Source organism: Haemorhous mexicanus, chromosome 15, assembly GCF_027477595.1.
Source record: "Haemorhous mexicanus isolate bHaeMex1 chromosome 15, bHaeMex1.pri, whole genome shotgun sequence".
NCBI classification, from domain to species: Eukaryota; Metazoa; Chordata; class Aves; order Passeriformes; family Fringillidae; genus Haemorhous; species Haemorhous mexicanus.
In genome coordinates this window covers 17,213,567-17,232,158 of record NC_082355.1, presented here as the reverse complement: position 1 = coordinate 17,232,158, position 18,592 = coordinate 17,213,567, and the positions used below count along the sequence as shown (strand labels likewise).

Below are 18,592 nucleotides of genomic sequence, written 5' to 3'. Positions count from 1 at the left end.
CTTGAAATGAATAACAACTGGTATTAACTGAATACCTGTTCACCTCTTTGTCTGCTGTGTTCCAGGCTGGCCGCAAGGAAAGAAGTGATGCCCTGAACTCTGCCATTGATAAAATGACCAAGAAGACCAGAGACCTGCGCAGGCAGGTGAGGAATGGTCAGAGGTGGTGCTGGCTGAGACACAGGAGTGCAGTGCTGCCTGCTGGGCATTTGTTCCTAGTGGCAGTGGGTTTGCTGGCCTGTCTTCAGTGAATTACAGGCCAGAAGCTTCCAGTGGGAAGCATGGGGTGGGAATGTAATTCCCTGTTCACTGTGTGATACAGATGTTGGAGTCTCAGTCATCCTCTTGGCAAGAGAGATGAAAAAACCCAACGGAAGCCCCCCAAAAAACAACTTTTACTTGATGGACTTTGAAGACAATCAGTGATATTTTATAGTCCTGGTGGTGTTCATTTCAACCTGTTTTATTTGAGAACTGTATTTATGTAGCATCAGCTTTTTGTCTGTTTGGTTTTAAAGCAATATATTCCCATTTTTGAGTAAGTGAGAATATGGATCAGGTTTGTTGAAAAATGTTTTTATTCTAGCAGAAAAATAAAAAAGTTAAATCAGTGTGTTGTTTAATCAGCTGAGGGAAAGCAGCAAATTTACTCAGACAAAACCAATATGAGCTGCTAAATCAATATTTGTGGCCAAACTGGTGACTTGCACTTCTATAACTAATCCATTTTTAAAGGAGATTTCATTTAAATTGAAGCAAGAAGTGTGTAGACAAGACTTAGTGCAGGGAAAGCCTTGGTCACACAAAGGAAAAAGGATCAATGACAAAAGTAGTTTAAGCTGTACGTATCAGTACAGTAAGAGGGAAACAGCAGTGGAACACTACTGAAGAATAACTCATTCTTTTATTTTTATTTTAGCTCCGCAAAGCTGTTATGGACCATGTTTCAGACTCTTTTCTGGAAACAAATGTTCCTCTTTTAGTATTGATTGAGGCTGCCAAGAATGGGAATGAAAAAGAAGTTAAAGAATATGCCCAGGTTTTCCGTGAACATGCCAACAAATTGATTGAGGTAAGATGGTACAAATTAAAATTTAATTGTTGCTAGTTAAATTAAGGCAAGACTAGGCAAAACAGGTTTTTCAATTCTGCTGAAGCACAAAGCAAATTCTGTAATAAATTTCCTTTTAAAATTTTATTTGAATGAATTTAAACACAATTTAATATTTAAATAATTGAAAATGTAAGCTTATCAAAAGGAGCTGTTAAATAACCCGAGTAGTTGTGGATATTACAATGTGAGTACATGATAAAGGTTTTGGTACTTGGAGGTGGTCAGTTGGAGTAAGGGAGACCAGGGCATGATTGTCCTGCTGGACAGTTTGACCCATTGCTTTGAAGCCTGGAGGGGTTTTCTTTCCAGTAAAATCCCACTGAATATAAACAGGCCTTTTGTGTGAAGGCTTTCAGAATGAGGAGCTGCCCGTGTGCTTGTAAAGAGCAAACAGAACACTTGGAGTGACAGCACAACTCATCCCTGCAGCTCCTCTGCAAGGAAAACCTAAAGGCTCTCCAGCTGATGGAACTGCAGAGCACAGCTCTGTCTGGGGGGAAAACCAGATTAAATGGGACCAACGTGTCCTAACTGGAATCCCAGGATCACTGAAGTTGGAAAATCCCTGCCAGCCCATCAAGTCCAAGCTGATCACCACCTTTTCCCTAGCCCAGAGCTCTGAGTGCCACCTCCAGCCCTCCCTTGGACACCTCCAGGGATGGGCACTCCAAACCTCCCTGGGCAGCCCCTCCCAATCCCTGAGCACCCTTTCCATGGGGAAATTCCTGCTGTGCCCACCCTGAGCCTGCCCTGGCCCAGCCTGCGGCCGTTCCCTCTTGTCCTCTCACTCATTACCTGGGAGAAGAGCCCGACCCTCACCTGGCTGCTCCTCCTGTCAGGAAGCTGCTCTCAGGGTCGTTTGGGCCCTGCTGAGGGGAGCAGTTTCCATGGGTGGTGTCTGCAGAGAGCAGCAGCAGAGCCCTCCCTGTTCATGGATCCACCTGGGGACTCTGGGCCCCTCGCTGCCGCCGTCGCGTGAGAGTTCTGTGCCAGCTGATGCTGAATGGCACGGAGCAAACAGCTATAGGTGTTGTTGGGGAAACATGCCACTAGGAATAAGTGTCAAAAACTCCTCCTGTGCTCCTCCGTGCTTTGAGGCTGTGGCTGGTTGTGCTGAACCTCAGCAGCTCCCTGGGCACAGTCCCAGGCTGCCTCTTGTGGTTCTGCTCTCTCGGTTCTCTGTTTGATAGCAGAGTCCATGTGTCTCCAAGGCTTGTGGGGAATACTCACACAGCTGGGCACCTTTAAATTGCTCAAAAATAAGACTGATCAGACATCAGCAAAAGTAGCTTCTGATTTGCACAATGTGTTTTTGGTCGGGTTCTGAGTGCACTTTGCAGCTGGCCCGTAGTCCAGGGTACATGAAGTTTGTCCAGCTCTTTAGAGCTGCTCTCTAAGCAATGACAGTCTTTTCATTCCTTGAAGGCATCCATTTTTCTCTTTTGGCTTGTCATGTTTCAGCATCAATGCTGTCCTCCTAGAGCTGCAAAGTTATTCTAATCTAAATTTTAAATAACTGACATTGTTCTGCAAAGCAGCATGTGGAAGGAAGGCAGGGCTGCTGTGCCCTGCCTTGGCAGCAGGATACAGCCTTGGGAACACTTTGAAGTGGGTTTGCTCTAAAGCCTCCCTTCTTCATGTTGCAAGCCTGATTTATGAAGAAAATTATTTTTAGGGCTTGTTTACAGTAGAAGTTGAATCATGTAACAATAGCAGTGCCTCTTCTGCCAGAGTTCTGCTACCTCCTCAGCGGATGTGTGGAATTTATTGGCATAATTAAAAGGAATAATTGTGCTGCTCTGTCCCTGAGCTTCTCCCCAGCCCTTGCCAGATGGGCTCTTTCTCTCTGTCCCCTCGGAAGCCACGTCCCACTGGAGCAGCCACAGCTCCATCCTCACTGGCACTGGCCCTACCTGGTGTGCAAAGGCCAGGCTGCAGAGCAGTTTTCCAGAGCCTCTGTACAGCCAGACTCTCTTGTCTTCCAAGGACTATTCCCCTGAAAGTAGACATTCAGCAATATTTTTGACTGACATCAAAAGCTTCTGCTAAAATGATATGCTGCTGCAACAGCTTTTTGAAGGCTTGGTTATTGCTTTTGCTGTCTGAAATGTAACTGTAGTTGTAGTGTAGCACGATGTAGATGGTTTATAAACCTCTTCCCTGAATGGAGATGGATTAATGTATACACTTAGTTTGGACAGAAGGGAATAGTGCTCCTGCAGACCCTTTGTCCTGAGGGGCAGGAGAGTCACCAGCCTCGTATGAGATGTCAGATTCACTGTGCAGGAGGATGGGTTGGGGTGGGTTGCATTTGAAATGTCTTGTGCCTCTGCCAGAATGGAGAAGGATGTTTTCCAGCTCCCTCATGATTCTGCTCTTGGGCAGGAAACTCAGGAGAAACAACAAAAGATTGTGTAAGAGCAGAGCTGAAGATGTTTTGCCTGGTGAGATGGGCTGTGGTTGCTTCCACTGCTTTCAGGGGAGATGAGTGTGCAGGGAGTTTTTCAGAACTGCCCTCACATGTGCTGCTGGGTGACTCAGGACAGCACATGTGCCCCACAGCTGCAGTGCTGGGTGGAGCTGTGCTGTATCCTGCCCTGACACACTCCGTGGTTTGGATGTAGAGGGGAGCCTTGTCCTTCCTTCCCTTTGGTGCTGAGTGGGCACAGGAAATGTGCAGGAGATCCTGCTCTGCCCTGGGGAGCTCAGCACATCCCCGCTGCATTGCTGGGAGGGTTTGCACCTTGGGTTAATGCCCCTGTGTCTGTGAGCTGGAGGAGGCAGTGAACCAGCCCCTGAGAGATATATAATGAGACAGATTTACTTTTTTTTTCATTTTTCACACCAAACGGTGGCAGGTGTTGGCCAGACAGGAGTGGCAGTGCTGGTTCTGTCCTGGCTGAGCACAGGGAGTTCTTGCTCCTGCAGTGCAGAGCTGTTTATGGGCCCTCCAAGTACCCATAAAGAGATGCAAGCACATGATTTGGGTAATTTCCTTTTGAAATGTTCCCTTCTTGGCAGCACAGCACTGTCTGCTTTTGTGGTTCCGAATGCCCAGGCAGCCAAATTTGACCAAAAGGTGCAATAACCACAAAAAGCTGATTTGCCTGCTGGGTCTGTGTCTTGTAGAGAACCCATACCAAGAGCATCCCAAAGGGCTCCCATCTAATTTGTTTCCCACGTAGTAAAATCCTAACCCTTTTATCCTGCCTTTTGAAAACTGAGGAACAGTAAAAGAGTAGAATGAGCCTTGTCTCAGTTGAATAATACGTTTCAAAGATAGCTTTCAAAATTGCTCTGTGCTAACAGACCATTAACTCTGGCTGGATTTGGTTAAAGGGGTTTAATTCAGGAATTGAGAAGCCAGTTTCAATGTAACACACAAGAATAACAGAAAGAACAGCATTTGTGGAACCAGCCTATCAAAAAGTTTAATTCACTTGTAAACTATGGAAGTCTTTCCAGTCTGCAGATTGTGAGCTGCTGACTCCATTCCAGTGTTTTTCCCACTGGGTGAGGCAGCCTTGGCTCTCCAACCTGACTTTGCTCTTGAGGAAGGACAGCTTGGCCCTGGCATCCTTGGAGTGCCTGTTCCTGCCCGGGGGGGGCCAGGGCTGTCCTGCAGTGCTGCCCATTGGCAGTGATGTCACCCAGCTCCACGCTGGCTCTTTGTCCCTGCCAGGCTTTGAGCAGTGTTTGTGCTGAGCTGCCTTTGTGCTGCTCCCCGGGGATGCTTGGGCTGCTCCTGCCGAGGGAGAAAGCCAGACATGTTAAACAGAAACCTTTGCTACGCTGTTGAATGCTTTAGAAAAGTAAAAATTAGCTTGTCAATTTGTCCCTGGTTACACTGTGACACAGTGTAACTCTGTGTAGTTTTAATGGAAAAGTTTTTCAGACGTTAAGAGATTAAGAAATAAAAGGTAAATAAGGAGAGTGTCTGGGTTAAAACCCTCCAGTTTGCATTGCTGAAGAATATTTTGGAGAATACAATTGTAATATATTTGTAATTCCTTAAAAAGAACAAAGGACCTCTTCTTCCTCTGGAACCCACTACCCCTGTGTCAAACGTTTTTCTCAACATAAATTTTATTTTTAAGTTCTCTTCTTACCAAGAGAGATATTGGTAAGGCCAAGGAGGCAAAAGCTCTCGATGGTGTTTCATAAGCATTGATTTTTTTTTCTAATTGCTTTAATTTATCTGAAAAGACTGCTCTGTGCCTTTTTTTAATGCACTGGGTTGCATCTTGCATATGGAGTGATGATTTTCTCATTTTCAGTGAAACCCATGAACAGATGCAGACGGCAAATTTATTTGCTTGGAAAGAATCACATTTGGGCACTTGCAGCTCCATAAGCTTTCCGTAGCCTCTTGCTCTGACATTTCCCCCTTCTGTTGCCCTCACTGTCTAGCCCGATGTCCTGGAGTCATTCTTCAGTCTAAAATCTAAAAATACCCCTCTTCCAAAGCCTGAAGCCTTGCACACTTGCTACATTTTTCTTGCAATTATCCTGATTTGCTCAGACTTGCAGCCTGTGTGTTCTTGGGAGAGTCTTAGCAGCTGCAGGTTTTTTACATGTGACAGGCTTTTTAAAACGTGAAGTGGATAAGGCTTGGATTTAAAATTAAAACTGGTTTTTGGAGGCACAGTGAAGGTCTTGGCTGTCCCCTGTTCATTGCCACTTACCTGGGCATGGCCAGGTACCATTTGTTGCAAACAAAGCATGGAATGGAAGAATCCAGCAGATCCAGAAGTTAATCTGCTCTGACAAGATTATCCTTTGTGTCTATCAGCCACCCGATTTCCAGAGGTTCCACTGAGTTTTCCAAACCTCTTTGGAGGTGGCTTTGCTCATTCCTGCAATGCTCTCCCCTCCTGCCTGCCAGCTCAGGGGTCAGTCAGTGCTGCCAGGCAGGGCTGAGGTTCCTGGGGAGCAAGACAAGCACTTGGCACCCAACTCAGATACTGACTTGGAGTGTTTTTCTGAATTTTATTAAATCTCAAACCCCAGCATTTTCCAGACTAGGGTCATTACCAGGGTACTTCAGCACCTATTTTTCCAGTACTCTCATTTACAGAGGGAAAAATATCTGCCAACTCAGGTTTGTCTTTTATTGCTTTTATTTTTAAGGTAATTTTGTATTACAAGGGAAATGTCCTTGCACTGTGATCTGGAGAAAAGAGGCAGAGTTATTTCCCATTTAAAATGGAGATCAAAATGAGCAAAATGTCTCTTCCAAAGCACAAGCACGTTTTCTGTAATTCGTCTACAGATAGCCTTGGCAGCAATTTAAAACTAATGTCTCCAATAAATGACCAGTGTAACTCTAATGTGCCCTCTAAAGTCTGACACTCTTCAACAGCCAATGCACTTCCCTTGTAAGTTCATTTTATTAGTCAACTAATTCATAAATAAATTAAATTCTTCTCGTCGAACATGCTTTCCTTACATTCATAATCAGAAAACCAGGGAAGCCTCAGCAGAAAAATGTTCCTACATTTTTCAACAAAACTGGATATACAAATTTAATACATCATACATAAGTAAAGGCAAGTGACCTTTTAATAGGATAACTTCTGTTCTTGTAAGGTTATTTTTTGAGGCCAGTCTTCTAATGCTGCACCAAATAATGCATGAAAGGATCTGTAGAGTTTAAAAATTATGTTGGAAGAGGAATAAGAGACTTCAGGGTAGTCTTTCTGTCCAGATTTCATTGTAAGTGCTCATGGGCAAGCCATGGCAGTGAAACTGATGGGAGGGATGAAGGGATTGAATCCTCACAAATCTGGGCAGCCATTGGGCTGTCTGGAGACAGCTTTTCTCTTTGGAAATCACCCTGGTTTGCTGCTGCTCGTGGAGGAGAGGCATTTCTGCCACACCTCAGCTACAGGGACAGTCACCTTGCTGTGACTTCCTCTGCACATCTGGGCCAAGGCACATGTGCAGGGGGTAGAATTTGGAGTTGAATGAGTTTGGGGTTTGGAAGATATTAATGTGCTTTTTATTCCACTAGAAACTGCCCTGTGTTTGCTCTGTTCCTTTTTCCTTTGGAAACAGAAGCTTTTTGGAAAGGGAAATGTGTAAAAGAGGTCAGGAAGTGTGAGAACAGTTGGGCTTAGGTGGTGTTGACATGATGTCTTCAGAGATAGCTGAAAAGCAATAGAGTCCTTTTATTTCCCAGATATTTAAGTCTTCATTCCAACAGCATTTTTAAGTGGCTTTTTGGGTAAAGTTTTTTATAGATGTGGCATAAACGTTTTAATTCTTGATATTTAACTGAAAGCCTTGATGCATGTCTGGATTTTCATCATCTTAGTCATTAGCAATATTGGATTATTAGTCATGTCATGTCATCAAGGAGGTGCCTGGAATCTGTGTGGAGCTCATTACTGACACTGTTTTGTCGTCTTCGTGAAGAGCACAGTGTACTGACAATTACAGTTACACTGCCATGAACAGTTGTCTGAATCACCAAAAACTGGTTTAAGCAGCTAATAATAGGCACCAAGTTGGAAGCCTTTAGTCAGATCAGGAGGCAGCATGTTCTGAGTGCTGAGCAAACTGAGATGGGAGAGAAGAACAATTTCGTAGAATCCCAGACTGGTTTGGCCTGGGAGGGACCTTAAAGCTCATCCCATTCCAATCCCCTGCCATGGCAGGGACACCTCCCACTGTCCCAGGTGCTCCCAGCCCCAGTGTCCAGCCTGGCCTTGGGCACTGCCAGGGATCCAGGGGCAGCCCCAGCTGCTCTGGGCACCCTGTGCCAGGCCCTGCCCACCCTGCCAGGGAACAATTCCTCATTCCCAATATCCCATCCATCCCTGCCCCCTGGCAGTGGGAGCCATTCCCTGTGTCCTGTCCCTCCATCCCTTGTCCCCAGTCTCTGTCCAGCTCTCCTGGAGCCCCTTTATGCCCTGGAAGGGGCTCTGAGGTTTCTCCAGAGCCTTCTTTTCTTCCAGCTGAACACCCCCAGCTCTCCCAGCCTGTCTTCATTTCCACTTTGACAAACACAGAGACGTTTTTGGAAAAGGATAATTATTTGGGTCCTGTCCAGATATCACTGCTAGAAACACTTTTATTTTAAGGAAAGGTATTTGTGTTGCTAAGGAGCATCTCAGCTGAAGGTTTGCTCTGAAGGTTTCAGCTGAAGCTGAGCTCTCCATCACACACCAGTGGTGTCATTGCTGTCGTGGTAGCTCAGATAGACTTGTATAACTAACGTGGTTTGTGATTATAACAACATTTTAACACTTTAGATTGTTTGTCTGAGGGAGGAATAGTTCCTGTGCCAGCAGTTACATCTGCTGCCACAGCTGCATCGACAAGGGGCACGGTGCCCGCGCCGCACACTGCTGTTCCTGTGGCAGCCCTGCTTTCCCTCAGGTCTGTAGAGAGGATAATCCACCAGGCTGGAAATAAAGATATTGCTGCAATTTCCTGCTGTGGCTATGGTTTCTGCTGTAGATGTATTGGTTCCCTTCAAACAGCTCTTTTTTCTGTCTGATTGAAAACCTTTCCCACTGGCACGAGAGAAGGTGTCCCCTGCTGCCCTTGCTGCAGTGGTGGAGCCTGGTCTGGTTTGTCCTGATGCTGAGCTGGATGAAAAACTTCCCTTCTCTGTGAAACCTTGACAACACACGAGTGGCTCTCTGTTGGGCAAGAACATTTCCTCAGGGCATGGGAGAAGCTTGCCAGTGTGGAGCAGTACCAGGACAGCTGTACCTGGAATGGCACAGGGAGCTGGAGAGGTAATTGGAGACAGCTCTGGATAGGGTGAGAGGCAAGTGCAAAGCTGTATCCTTTAATTAGAATTTTAAACACAAAGATAGAGCTAGAAATATGGAAGTACTGAGATGTAAACCCAAGCAAAAGGTGGTTAGCCATGGAAATAGTGATTGCCTCAATCTAACAGGGAGCAGAAGGTGCACAATACCTTTATTTTTATACTTTTATATTACTTACAAGCACGTGGAGAGACAGAGCAAGGGGGAATGGCTTCCCACTGCCACAGGGCAGGGATAGATGGGATATTGAGAAGGAATTGTTCCCTGGCAGGGTGGGCAGGCCCTGGCACAGGGTGCCCAGAGCAGCTGGGGCTGCCCCTGGATCCCTGGCAGTGCCCAAGGCCAGGCTGGACAGGGCTGGGAGCAGCCTGGGACAGTGGGAGGTGTCCCTGCCATGGCAGGGGGTGAGACTGGATGAGCTTTAAGGTCCCTCCCAGCCCAAACCAGTCTGGGATTCTGTGATAGTGTCCCTGATTTCTCTTCCATCACTAACCAGCCTGTTGAAATAACAAACCGTGTGACCTCCATTCCTCGTGGTCCAGCCCTTCGTTGGCCAGTTTTGTTCCAGCCAACTGAAACTTCCCCTCCTTGTGTTTATAACCAGTCTTGGAATGAAAACTGTTCCCATCTTCATGTGAGGCTGCAGAGCTCTGGAAATAGCAGTTCTCTCAGTTTGGTCCTTCATTCTCCCCAGTGCTTTGCGTCTGCAGTTTGTCTACGCGTGCCTTGTTTTATTTAAAGACTTTTACTATTTTCAGTTAATACTTGGGGATTCTGTTGCCCACAACAAGCTCTTGCAAGGTACCTGCTGTTCAGCTGCAGCCACATGCTGCTTAAGTCATATAATATCACAGAGCAGCTGACAGCATGACTCTGGTAACTCTCTGCACAGTCTCAGTGGATTTGATCCCTAGTCCTCCTGTATTAAAGAAGTGGAGCTGTTTTGTGTGATTCCCAGTTAACTCTGCCTCTGCAAAGTGAGGGGTTGGTAAGGTTAGAGTTAACACATCTATAACTGTAACACTTCTCCCTCATGCAGCACCTGTTAGGGCTGGATGTTAAAATGCTCAGATTTGTCCTAAATATTGAGTGTAGTGTACAGGTGAATAAATAAATGTATGGACTTAGTGAATAATGAAAGTCTTTCTGGAGAGGAATGGGGGTTACATAATCAACACATCTCTTCTGAGAGTCCTCACTTGCCATTAGTTTTGCCAGAAGAGTTGTTTCTGCAGATAAATTAATTTCCTGAGCTTGGACCAGTGTGAAGAGAATCGAGACAGGTCTTTTTTAACGTGGAGGAAGAAGAAATTAGCTGTGCTCTGTTTGAATTTTGTGAGAATATCAAATACACTTTCCTTTAGCAAATTCCTAGGAGAAAAATGTTCAGTGGCTGCCTGTCCATTCTTTCTTTTTTTGCTTTTAAAATGGGTGATTTTTTTAAAGCTGCTTAAAAGTTGGAATTTGCATTCCCAGAGAAATTGTAAAATGTAAAGCAAAAAAAAAAAAAAAAAAAAAACAAGCAGCTGAAGTTTTGAAGTTTAATCAGAAATGAAAATGCCAGGAACACCTTTGAAAAGCTTTGTTTCTGTGGCATTGAAATTCCCAAAGTATCTGTGTACACATGGATGTGGGTTTGTTTTTTTTGTGTAAGAGTTTCTGAGCACCAGTTATGAGAGGATTCTGCTTAATGTTAAATTGAAAAGTTTCTCAGTGTAAGACAGTCAGGAAACTTCTTTCTGCAATGCCATTTTTACAACTGCAGGTTCAAACGAGAGTGTCCAGACTTGGAGAATTCAATTAGTGAGTGTTTGCCTCCTGCACAGGGATGTGTAATCCTGGGCTGTGGCAGTGCTGGGTGGCAGGGCCAGCTCTGACAACATGCAATTATGCAACAATAAAAACATTGCAGAGCCTTCTTGGGGCTGCCCCAGCTCAGCATGGCTGCAGCAGCGCCACTTTGGAGGCTTTGCCTTCTTGACTGCCTGAAGAGGCTGTCCTAAAAACTTGACCTGTAAACAAGGAGCAAAAGCTGGGTGTGTTTCTGTGAAGTCAATCCAGATACATAACTCCAAGGCTTTAATGCATTTATTGTCAGCCTTTGAAATCCTTGAAAATGAAGTTTCGAAGTCCTAGAGATTATAATTCCTTTTTTTTTCTATTGCATCTTTTGTCTCTTGTTGGAAAAGCAATTGGCCAGTCCTTCAATCAAGAGTTCCCTGTAAAGTAATGCCTCTGCCTAAGCCAGGGAGTCTGGCAAAGAGAAGGCAGAGCAAGTAGAGAGCTGGAGCATTGTTACACAGAATGACAGAATGTTCTGAGTTGGAAGGGAACCACGAGGATCATAAAGTCCATCTCTTCACTGAATGGGGGTCAGACCCACAGCCTTGGTGTTATTATTAGCATTGCTGGGTTTTGTTCAATAGTGTAATTTAAGAAGCTTAACACTGACCCCAGACTTGGGTAGTTGAGGCTGCTGCAGTTTTTTAATTGCTGGAAGACTTACCTCAGTCACGACCTGAACAAATTTTGAGTTTAACAAAAAAAACCAAAATGTATTTCATGTGGAAAAGGTACAACCTCTGTCTTGTCAGGGGAGGCGGTTCTCTGCCACAAATTGTTACTAATGGTAGAAAGAACAGCTTTAGGAATGACAAGTTTTTCCTGATTTAAATATTAGTAAATTCTGAAAAGTCAAAGTTAACTAGAATCTGAGATGGAATCACTCTGTGACAGATGGTACAATATTTTTTTTAATATTGGAGTTACACCTTCTTACTAATAACATATTCCCAGCTGACCCTTTGGCCTCAGGTAACATCTGCCTCTCAAAGGGAACCACTTAAGTTATGCCTCCTCCAAAGGCAAAAAAACATGGAGTAATTTAAGTTGGAAAAGCCCTCTGAGACCCTCGAGTCCAGCTGTTCCCCCAGCGCTGCCAAGGCCACCACTAAACCCTGTCACCAAGTGACAAGTCCACATGGCTTTGAAATCCCTCCAGGGATGGTGACTCCACCACTGCTCTGGGCAGCTCTGCCAGGTTTGACAGTGCTTTCAGTGAAGAAACTTTCTCTAAAATCCACCCTGAGCCTGCCCTGGCCCAGCCTGAGGCCGTTCCCTCTCCTCCTGTCCCTGTTCCCTGGAGCACAGCCCGACCCCCCCAGCTGTCCCCTCCTGGCAGGAGCTGTGCAGAGCCACAAGGTCCCCCCTGAGCCTCCTTTGCTCCAGGCTGAGCCCCTTCCCAGCTCCCTCAGCCTCTCCTGGGGCTCCAGCCCCTTCCCAGCTCCGTTCCCTTCCCTGGACACGCTCCAGCCCCTCCAGGGCTCTCTGGCCATGAGGGGCCAGAACAGGACACAGCCCTGGAGGTCCCCCAGCAGTGCCAGCACAGGGGACAGGCCCTGCCCTGGTCCTGCTGCCACCCCAGTGCTGGTACAAGCCCTGGAGCCATTCATGTGCAGCCACTGGCACAGCACTCCCAGGCTTTTCCTGCTGGACACTTCCCAGCCACTCCTCCCCAGCCTGGAGCATCCCTGGGGTTGTGATCCCAGGGCAGGACCCAGCACCTGGCCTGGTTGAACCCCATACAGCTGGCCTGAGCCCATGGATCCAGCCTGTCCAGATCCCTCTGCAGAGCCCTCCTGCCCAGGGTGGTGCTGTCTGTGCAGTTACTGAGGCTGCCCTCCATCCCCTCATCCACGTCACCAACAGAGTCATCCAACAGGGCTGAGCCCAGGGAGCCCCACTGGTGACTGGCCTGGATTTAGGGCCATTCACTCCCTGATTGTGCCAACACCAGAGCCACTCACCTCAAATCATCTTGTAGTGTGCTGATGTCATCATTGAAAACAATGAGATTTGAGTTTCCAGAACTGCTCAGGGCATGAATGCCCCTCTCCAGAGGAGCCTGCCCAGCTGCTCTGCTTGGCACCGTGAGTTCTGTGCACTGCATTTGTCACTGGGGGGAAATTTAAGCTCATTCCTCTAAATACCAACAGCTGCTTGGGGTCTGCCCTGCCTTGTGGGGTCTGAGAAGCCATCTCTGGGCCGTGGCTGTAGACTCTGAACAGAGAGAAACTTGACATCTGCTTTTAAATCGGTCTGTCGGCAGTGAGAGGTGTCTGAACCACACTGTCTTCATTCCCTCTGTATTTTTAACTTTTTTCAAGAGATTGCTCGTTGTGCTGATTACATTATTTGCAGTGGTTTTGTCTCCTTTGATGCCTGTGCCAGTAGTGCTTATGTAAAGGGACTTGATGATATTGAATGGTAAGAATGAACAAATGCAGCAGGAATTCAATTGCTATTTTGCTCTCAAGCACAAGTGTTCTTCTTTCTAAATCAAGTCTGACCACTTACTATGTCAGTCAGCTGCTTTTGTTGGAGACATGGAGAAACTATTTAATTCACATTTGATTTAAAGGAAATTTTTGTTCCCTTGAGGTGCATTATTTAATTTAGAAGTTTTGGAAATATATGATTTCCAAGCGCTCTGTGGGCTTTGAAAGAGTGATCTTCATCTCAGCTACAAAATCCAATGTATTATGGGTATGTGCCAAATAATGGGCCAGAACTACCCTATCCTCTGAAGAGAGAGGGAGTTTCAAGTTTGTCAGATCACCCAGGAATTATTGAAGATGAGTCCTTTCAGGTACTTTTAAAATTAAATTTCTTAATCCTGCAGCAATCCATCTCAGCTGGTACATGCAATTTCAGAATTCATGTTATAGAGCACCTGATAATAACTGACAGTTTAAAATACCTCACTGTTACGTCATTTACAACCTGATTAATTAGTAGACACAGCTCTTCTTAAATTCCAAATTTTAAGAGGCTTGTGAGTGTTTTCCAGTAGTTAGACAGAGCCTTCCCATGGGTGCAGTAAGTGCTGCACTGCTGTGAATTTACAGCCCTTTCTGCAGCACTCTGAAGTCATCTCAGCTGCTGCCACGTCTGTGCCTCGCTCTGATGTCCAGCAGAGTTTGCAGGGAAGTTTGTGTGCTGATCTGGCAGAGGAGGCCCCTGCCAGAGCGAGTAGCTGGCTGTTGGATGAGCGTGCTGAAATGAAGGGGTGAGCTCTGGAGCTGCAGCCTGGGGTGGGATGGGGCAGCCAACAGTTGGATTGTCTTAAACTGCCAAAGACCCTCAGTCAGGGAAGCACACACACTCCTTTCATGAGCACTGGCAGTGCCAGTCGGGCACTTTCTAAAGAAGAATTGCCATCAGTTGGGTATTCAGAAGAAAAATGACTGTTCAAAAATGACTGTGCAAAAAAGCAAATTTTCATTATACCACGGTGGGGACACTCCATTATGAACTTCTTTGCCTCTCTGTGTTCAGACAGAGCAGGGTTTCTGTGCGCTTGATTCATCCCACTTGGCTTGAGAGACAGCACAACATCTCCAGATATTGGAGAGGCTGATTTTGTGGTGCTTCAATGTCGCTTTTATTCTGCCCCTGCTCAATAGAGCTTTGTGTTCTCCTGGCTCCTAGAGGTTGTAATGCTGCTGTGGAGGCAGGAATGATGGGGAAATATGGACCATAAAAAATATTGGCAAACTGGTGTTTCTCAAAAATACGACCTGTGCTTAAACCAACAGCAAAATCTTTATTTGACTTTTAAATCATGGCATCTGATTGTCTTTTGATTCTTGTGAGCCTCTAAACAAAAGCATGATGTACTTTTATGTTATCCCAGCAGCTCGCTGGGCACTAGGGATTCAAGGCATGGCAGATACACAGGAAAACTCCCCAGTGTTCAGGCACAGCCCCTGTGTGAGAGGGTGCTCCAGGGCCAGCTGTTTGCTGGAGTGTGTGCAGAGGGGCATGGCCAGAGCTGTTCACGGGTGGTGGCAGAGAGGAGGAGCACAGAGCCCTGCCTGCAGCACTCTGCACAGAGCTGGGGACATCCTGCAGTTCACCCTACATGTGTAGGACCTGAATCCAAACACAAGTGGAAGAGAAACTTCAGGAGCAGGACACAATATTCTTGAGAGCTGGCAGGGTTTCCTCTGTGTTGTTGATGCTGCTCAGTCTTTCTCTCAACTTCAGTTTGTTTTCCTCCAAATATGTGTTGGCACATCTGTTTGCTTGTTTGTTCTGTGCTGGAAACACCTCTCCTCCTGACACCCCTGCTTTCCATCCTCTGTAACTTGGCTTGGAGGGAGGAAGAGGCCCTGTACTTTGCAGTGGGAACTTGATTTTGTTTCCCCAAATTGATAATGGGATTGATGAAAAATGCTGTTCAAGTGTAATGGCACATGCTTGATGATTTGCAGGACAGTAATGTATTCTGTGTGGGAACATCTGCTGTGAGGGAAGGGCTTGGGGAGGGGGAAAAGCATGGGGTAGAGCTCAGATACTACTTCAGAATTACTCACATGAATGCAAAGAATAGTTTAATTAAAGCCAGAATGCAAATTCCTCAGCTTATAGAGAAAAGTATCTGGAGAAATCTGTTTCAGTGATGTTACTGAGCATCTGCTGGCTTCTGGTGATTCTTTTATGGCATATTTACAGGGGGCTTTGCAGGTTGCTCGGCCTCTGGAAGGACAGTACTCCGTGCTCACTCAGTTCACTTGCTGCTATTTTTACAGCTTTCTGTGTTCAAATGGCTCAGAATAACATGCTTGTCATTCACCTGTCAGCTGAGAAATGTAACTTATTTCAGACTTCCTTCCCCTGAGAGTAGCTTTGGGATGAGGAGTATTTTCAATTACCAAAAAATTCTGTGCTGTCCCCATCCTCTGTGCTCTGAAGAAGCAGATGTTTACAGAGCTCCCTGATTCAGGCTGACCTAGTTAAGGGTGATGCTGAGCAGCAGGTCAAGGTTGAGGAGTAAAGTTTTTTTAGCATCTCAAGAGATCCTATTCAAATTCTGGAGGCCTGTGGATGCATCATGAAGATCTCCTGTACTGGTTTTATTTGATGAATTGCAGCAGGGGAGGGCTGGAGGAACATTGCCAGGCCTTAGCTGACCCCTCCTGTCACACAGGGGCCCTCATGGAACACCAGCAAAGCAGCTCAGCTCTCTGGGGTTCTGCTGTCTCTCCCTGCTGGGACTGAGCTGTTAAACTGGCTGCAGCTGCTGCCAGTGCTGCTCTTTAGCATTACTCTGAGCATGGCTAGCAGGGATTTCTGCCCTGTTTGACTGGGGGTGGGAGCTGGACCTGCCCTGACCCAGAACCCCCCCAGCCTGGGGCTGATCCCACAGCAGGGCAGGGGGGATTCTGCCCCTGTGCCCAGGTGAGAGCCCACCTGCAGAGCTGCCCCAGCCCTGGCCCAGCACAGGCAGGAGCTGGAGCTGCTGGAGCCAGGCCAGAGGAGGCTCCAGGATGAGCAGAGGGATGGAGCAGCTCTGCTGGGAGGAAAGGCTGGCACAGCTGGCAATGGTCACCTGGAGAGGAGAAGCTTTGGGCTGGGCTCAGGGTGGCCTTGCAGGGCCTGAAGGAGCCCCAGGAAACCTGGAGAGAGACAATTGCCAAGGGCTGGAGGGACAGGACACAGGGAATGGCTCCCACTGCCAGAGGGCAGGGATGGATGGGATATTGGGAATGAGGAATTGTTCCCTGGCAGGGTGGGCAGGCCCTGGCACAGGGTGCCCAGAGCAGCTGGGGCTGCCCCTGGATCCCTGGCAGTGCCCAAGGCCAGGCTGGACACTGGGGCTGGGAGCACCTGGGACAGTGGGAGGTGTCCCTGCCATGGCAGGGGTGGCACTGGGTGGGCTTTCAGGTCCCTTCCAACCCAAACCATTCTAGGATTTCATGACCCACAGTGTTACAATTTTATGTCTACAGAAGGAACAGGTGCCATTAGTGGTTTCAAAACTCTTTAGAACAGATTAAATGTGGAATTTTTTTTGTTCCATGATGGGTTAGTGGTCACTGTTGGGATTAGGCAAAACTTTTCTCCAGAAGGAAATAACCCCCCAGTTCTAACAGCTGTGTTTTGTTTTCTCCCCCCTCTGACACAGGTTGCCAACTTGGCCTGCTCCATCTCCAACAACGAGGAGGGTGTGAAACTGGTTCGGATGTCAGCCAGCCAGCTGGAGGCCCTGTGTCCCCAGGTGAGGAGAGGCTGCACAGCAGGAGACAAACCCCAGCCTGCTGGTGCTGCTTAGGACTGCTCTGGTGTCACAGTGGCTGTCTGTGACTTGCTGCAGAACTTGATTTTTTTTCCCTTACTACATGCAGAGGATGAAATGCAGCATAGATATCAAGACTTGGGAACTTTAAAATGCATGGCAAAGGAATCACTGATGTGGAAGGGTCCTTTTTATGTCACAGCTCTAATTCCATTGGCCAGGACATTCCAGTAACCTGCAGTCAGTAAATGTGGGAAGCTTCAGTGGTTTCCTGTGCACATCTGTGCTGCAGGAAGGTGCCTTGTGAAGGTGCTAACCCTGCTCCTGGGCATGCTGTAAGATGAATTATAAAATACTATTTTTGCTTGAGTAGAATATAAATATGCCAGATAATCTTCCCGATGGAGTAGGATGAGAGGAAGTTGGCTATGTGTGAACAGTGTGAGCCTGGCTGAGACTACCTTTTAATTAATTACTTTTTAATGGAAACAAGGAAATTAAGTTTATATAAGCACTAGACTATCCTCTTCCTTCTTGACAGCCTGGTGTTTTAAATGTCAACAACTAGATACTTGGATGAACCCCTGAAGTCTGCAGGGTGCTGTTGATTTGTGTAATTTACATTTTTTAAAGCAACAGGAAATTCAGATCTAAAACATCCAAATAAGCTGTTGTTGCTAAGGGGGAACTAACGGAAAAGATGTACTCAGAAAAATTGGCAAAATGGCATTTTATGAAAATGAAGTGTATTGTCTCAGGAGTACTTGGAATTTCTCCAGGTTTTCCCATCTGTATTGGTCTTTTTCATCAAAAAACCAGTCAAAAGGAAGAGGGGTGTTCACCTGTACCAACCCCAGCAGGAGGAGATTTGGAGGGAATAGGTGGAGGCAGTGAGAGGAGCAGGACTGGTTTACCTTTTGGGTGACCTGCAGGTAACTGTGCTGTTAAAGAAGTGAAGAGAGGCCCCTGAACATCAAAGGTTAAACCCTGATCCTTTGGGCATCCCGGGGTGGCTCTCTGTGCTCCCACTCCTGCATTTGGCTGAGCAGTTCTCTGCCCCTGCCCTGGAGTGAGGGCTGTGCATGGCTGCTGAAACCAAAGGTCAAGTTTTGCAGTAGGAACAAAGCATGTGGAAGAAAAAGCTTTTAGAAATCCATCTTCCCTGATATGAGGGCTTGCTCTTTCCTGAAGGAGCCAACTAGGCTGATGGAAGTTTTTTTTAGTTCTCTCCCAGAATATGGGTGTCTAACGCAGGGTGTTCCAAACAAATGCTGCTGCTTTTGAAAATAATCATCTGAAGAAAGTTAGGTTCTCTTTGAATCTAAATGTTTCTGGTGGTTGTCCAAGTCTGTGGGGGTGTTTTCCTCCCCCCGCTGCTGAAATTGTGTGTATTTCAGCCTCTTCTATCTTTGCTTTTCCAACAACTAGCTGCCTATTTAAATAAATCTACTCCTGGATAAAATAAGCACCGTGGTAGTCAGCACGAAATAATGACCCAGCTGTAGTCACCAGTGCAGCCACATCTCCTGAAGTGCAGCTGTTAACCTCTGACTTTGGGGATTATGGACAATATATTTAACACACATTGGAAGCTGTGAGTATATATAAATGCAC

The 18,592-nt window shown here is 46.5% G+C and overlaps 1 protein-coding gene across 1 annotated transcript in view; it reads left to right on the top strand.

Moving 5' to 3' along the window:
- CTNNA1 (catenin alpha 1) overlaps window positions 1-18,592 on the top strand; it is a 121,517-nt gene that overhangs the window by 74,524 nt on the left and 28,401 nt on the right. The window contains exons 8-10 of the mRNA XM_059860336.1: window positions 66-146; window positions 920-1,072; window positions 16,868-16,960. Of these exons, the coding sequence (XP_059716319.1) occupies window positions 66-146; window positions 920-1,072; window positions 16,868-16,960 (327 nt within the window). The remainder of the gene's footprint in view (window positions 1-65; window positions 147-919; window positions 1,073-16,867; window positions 16,961-18,592) is intronic.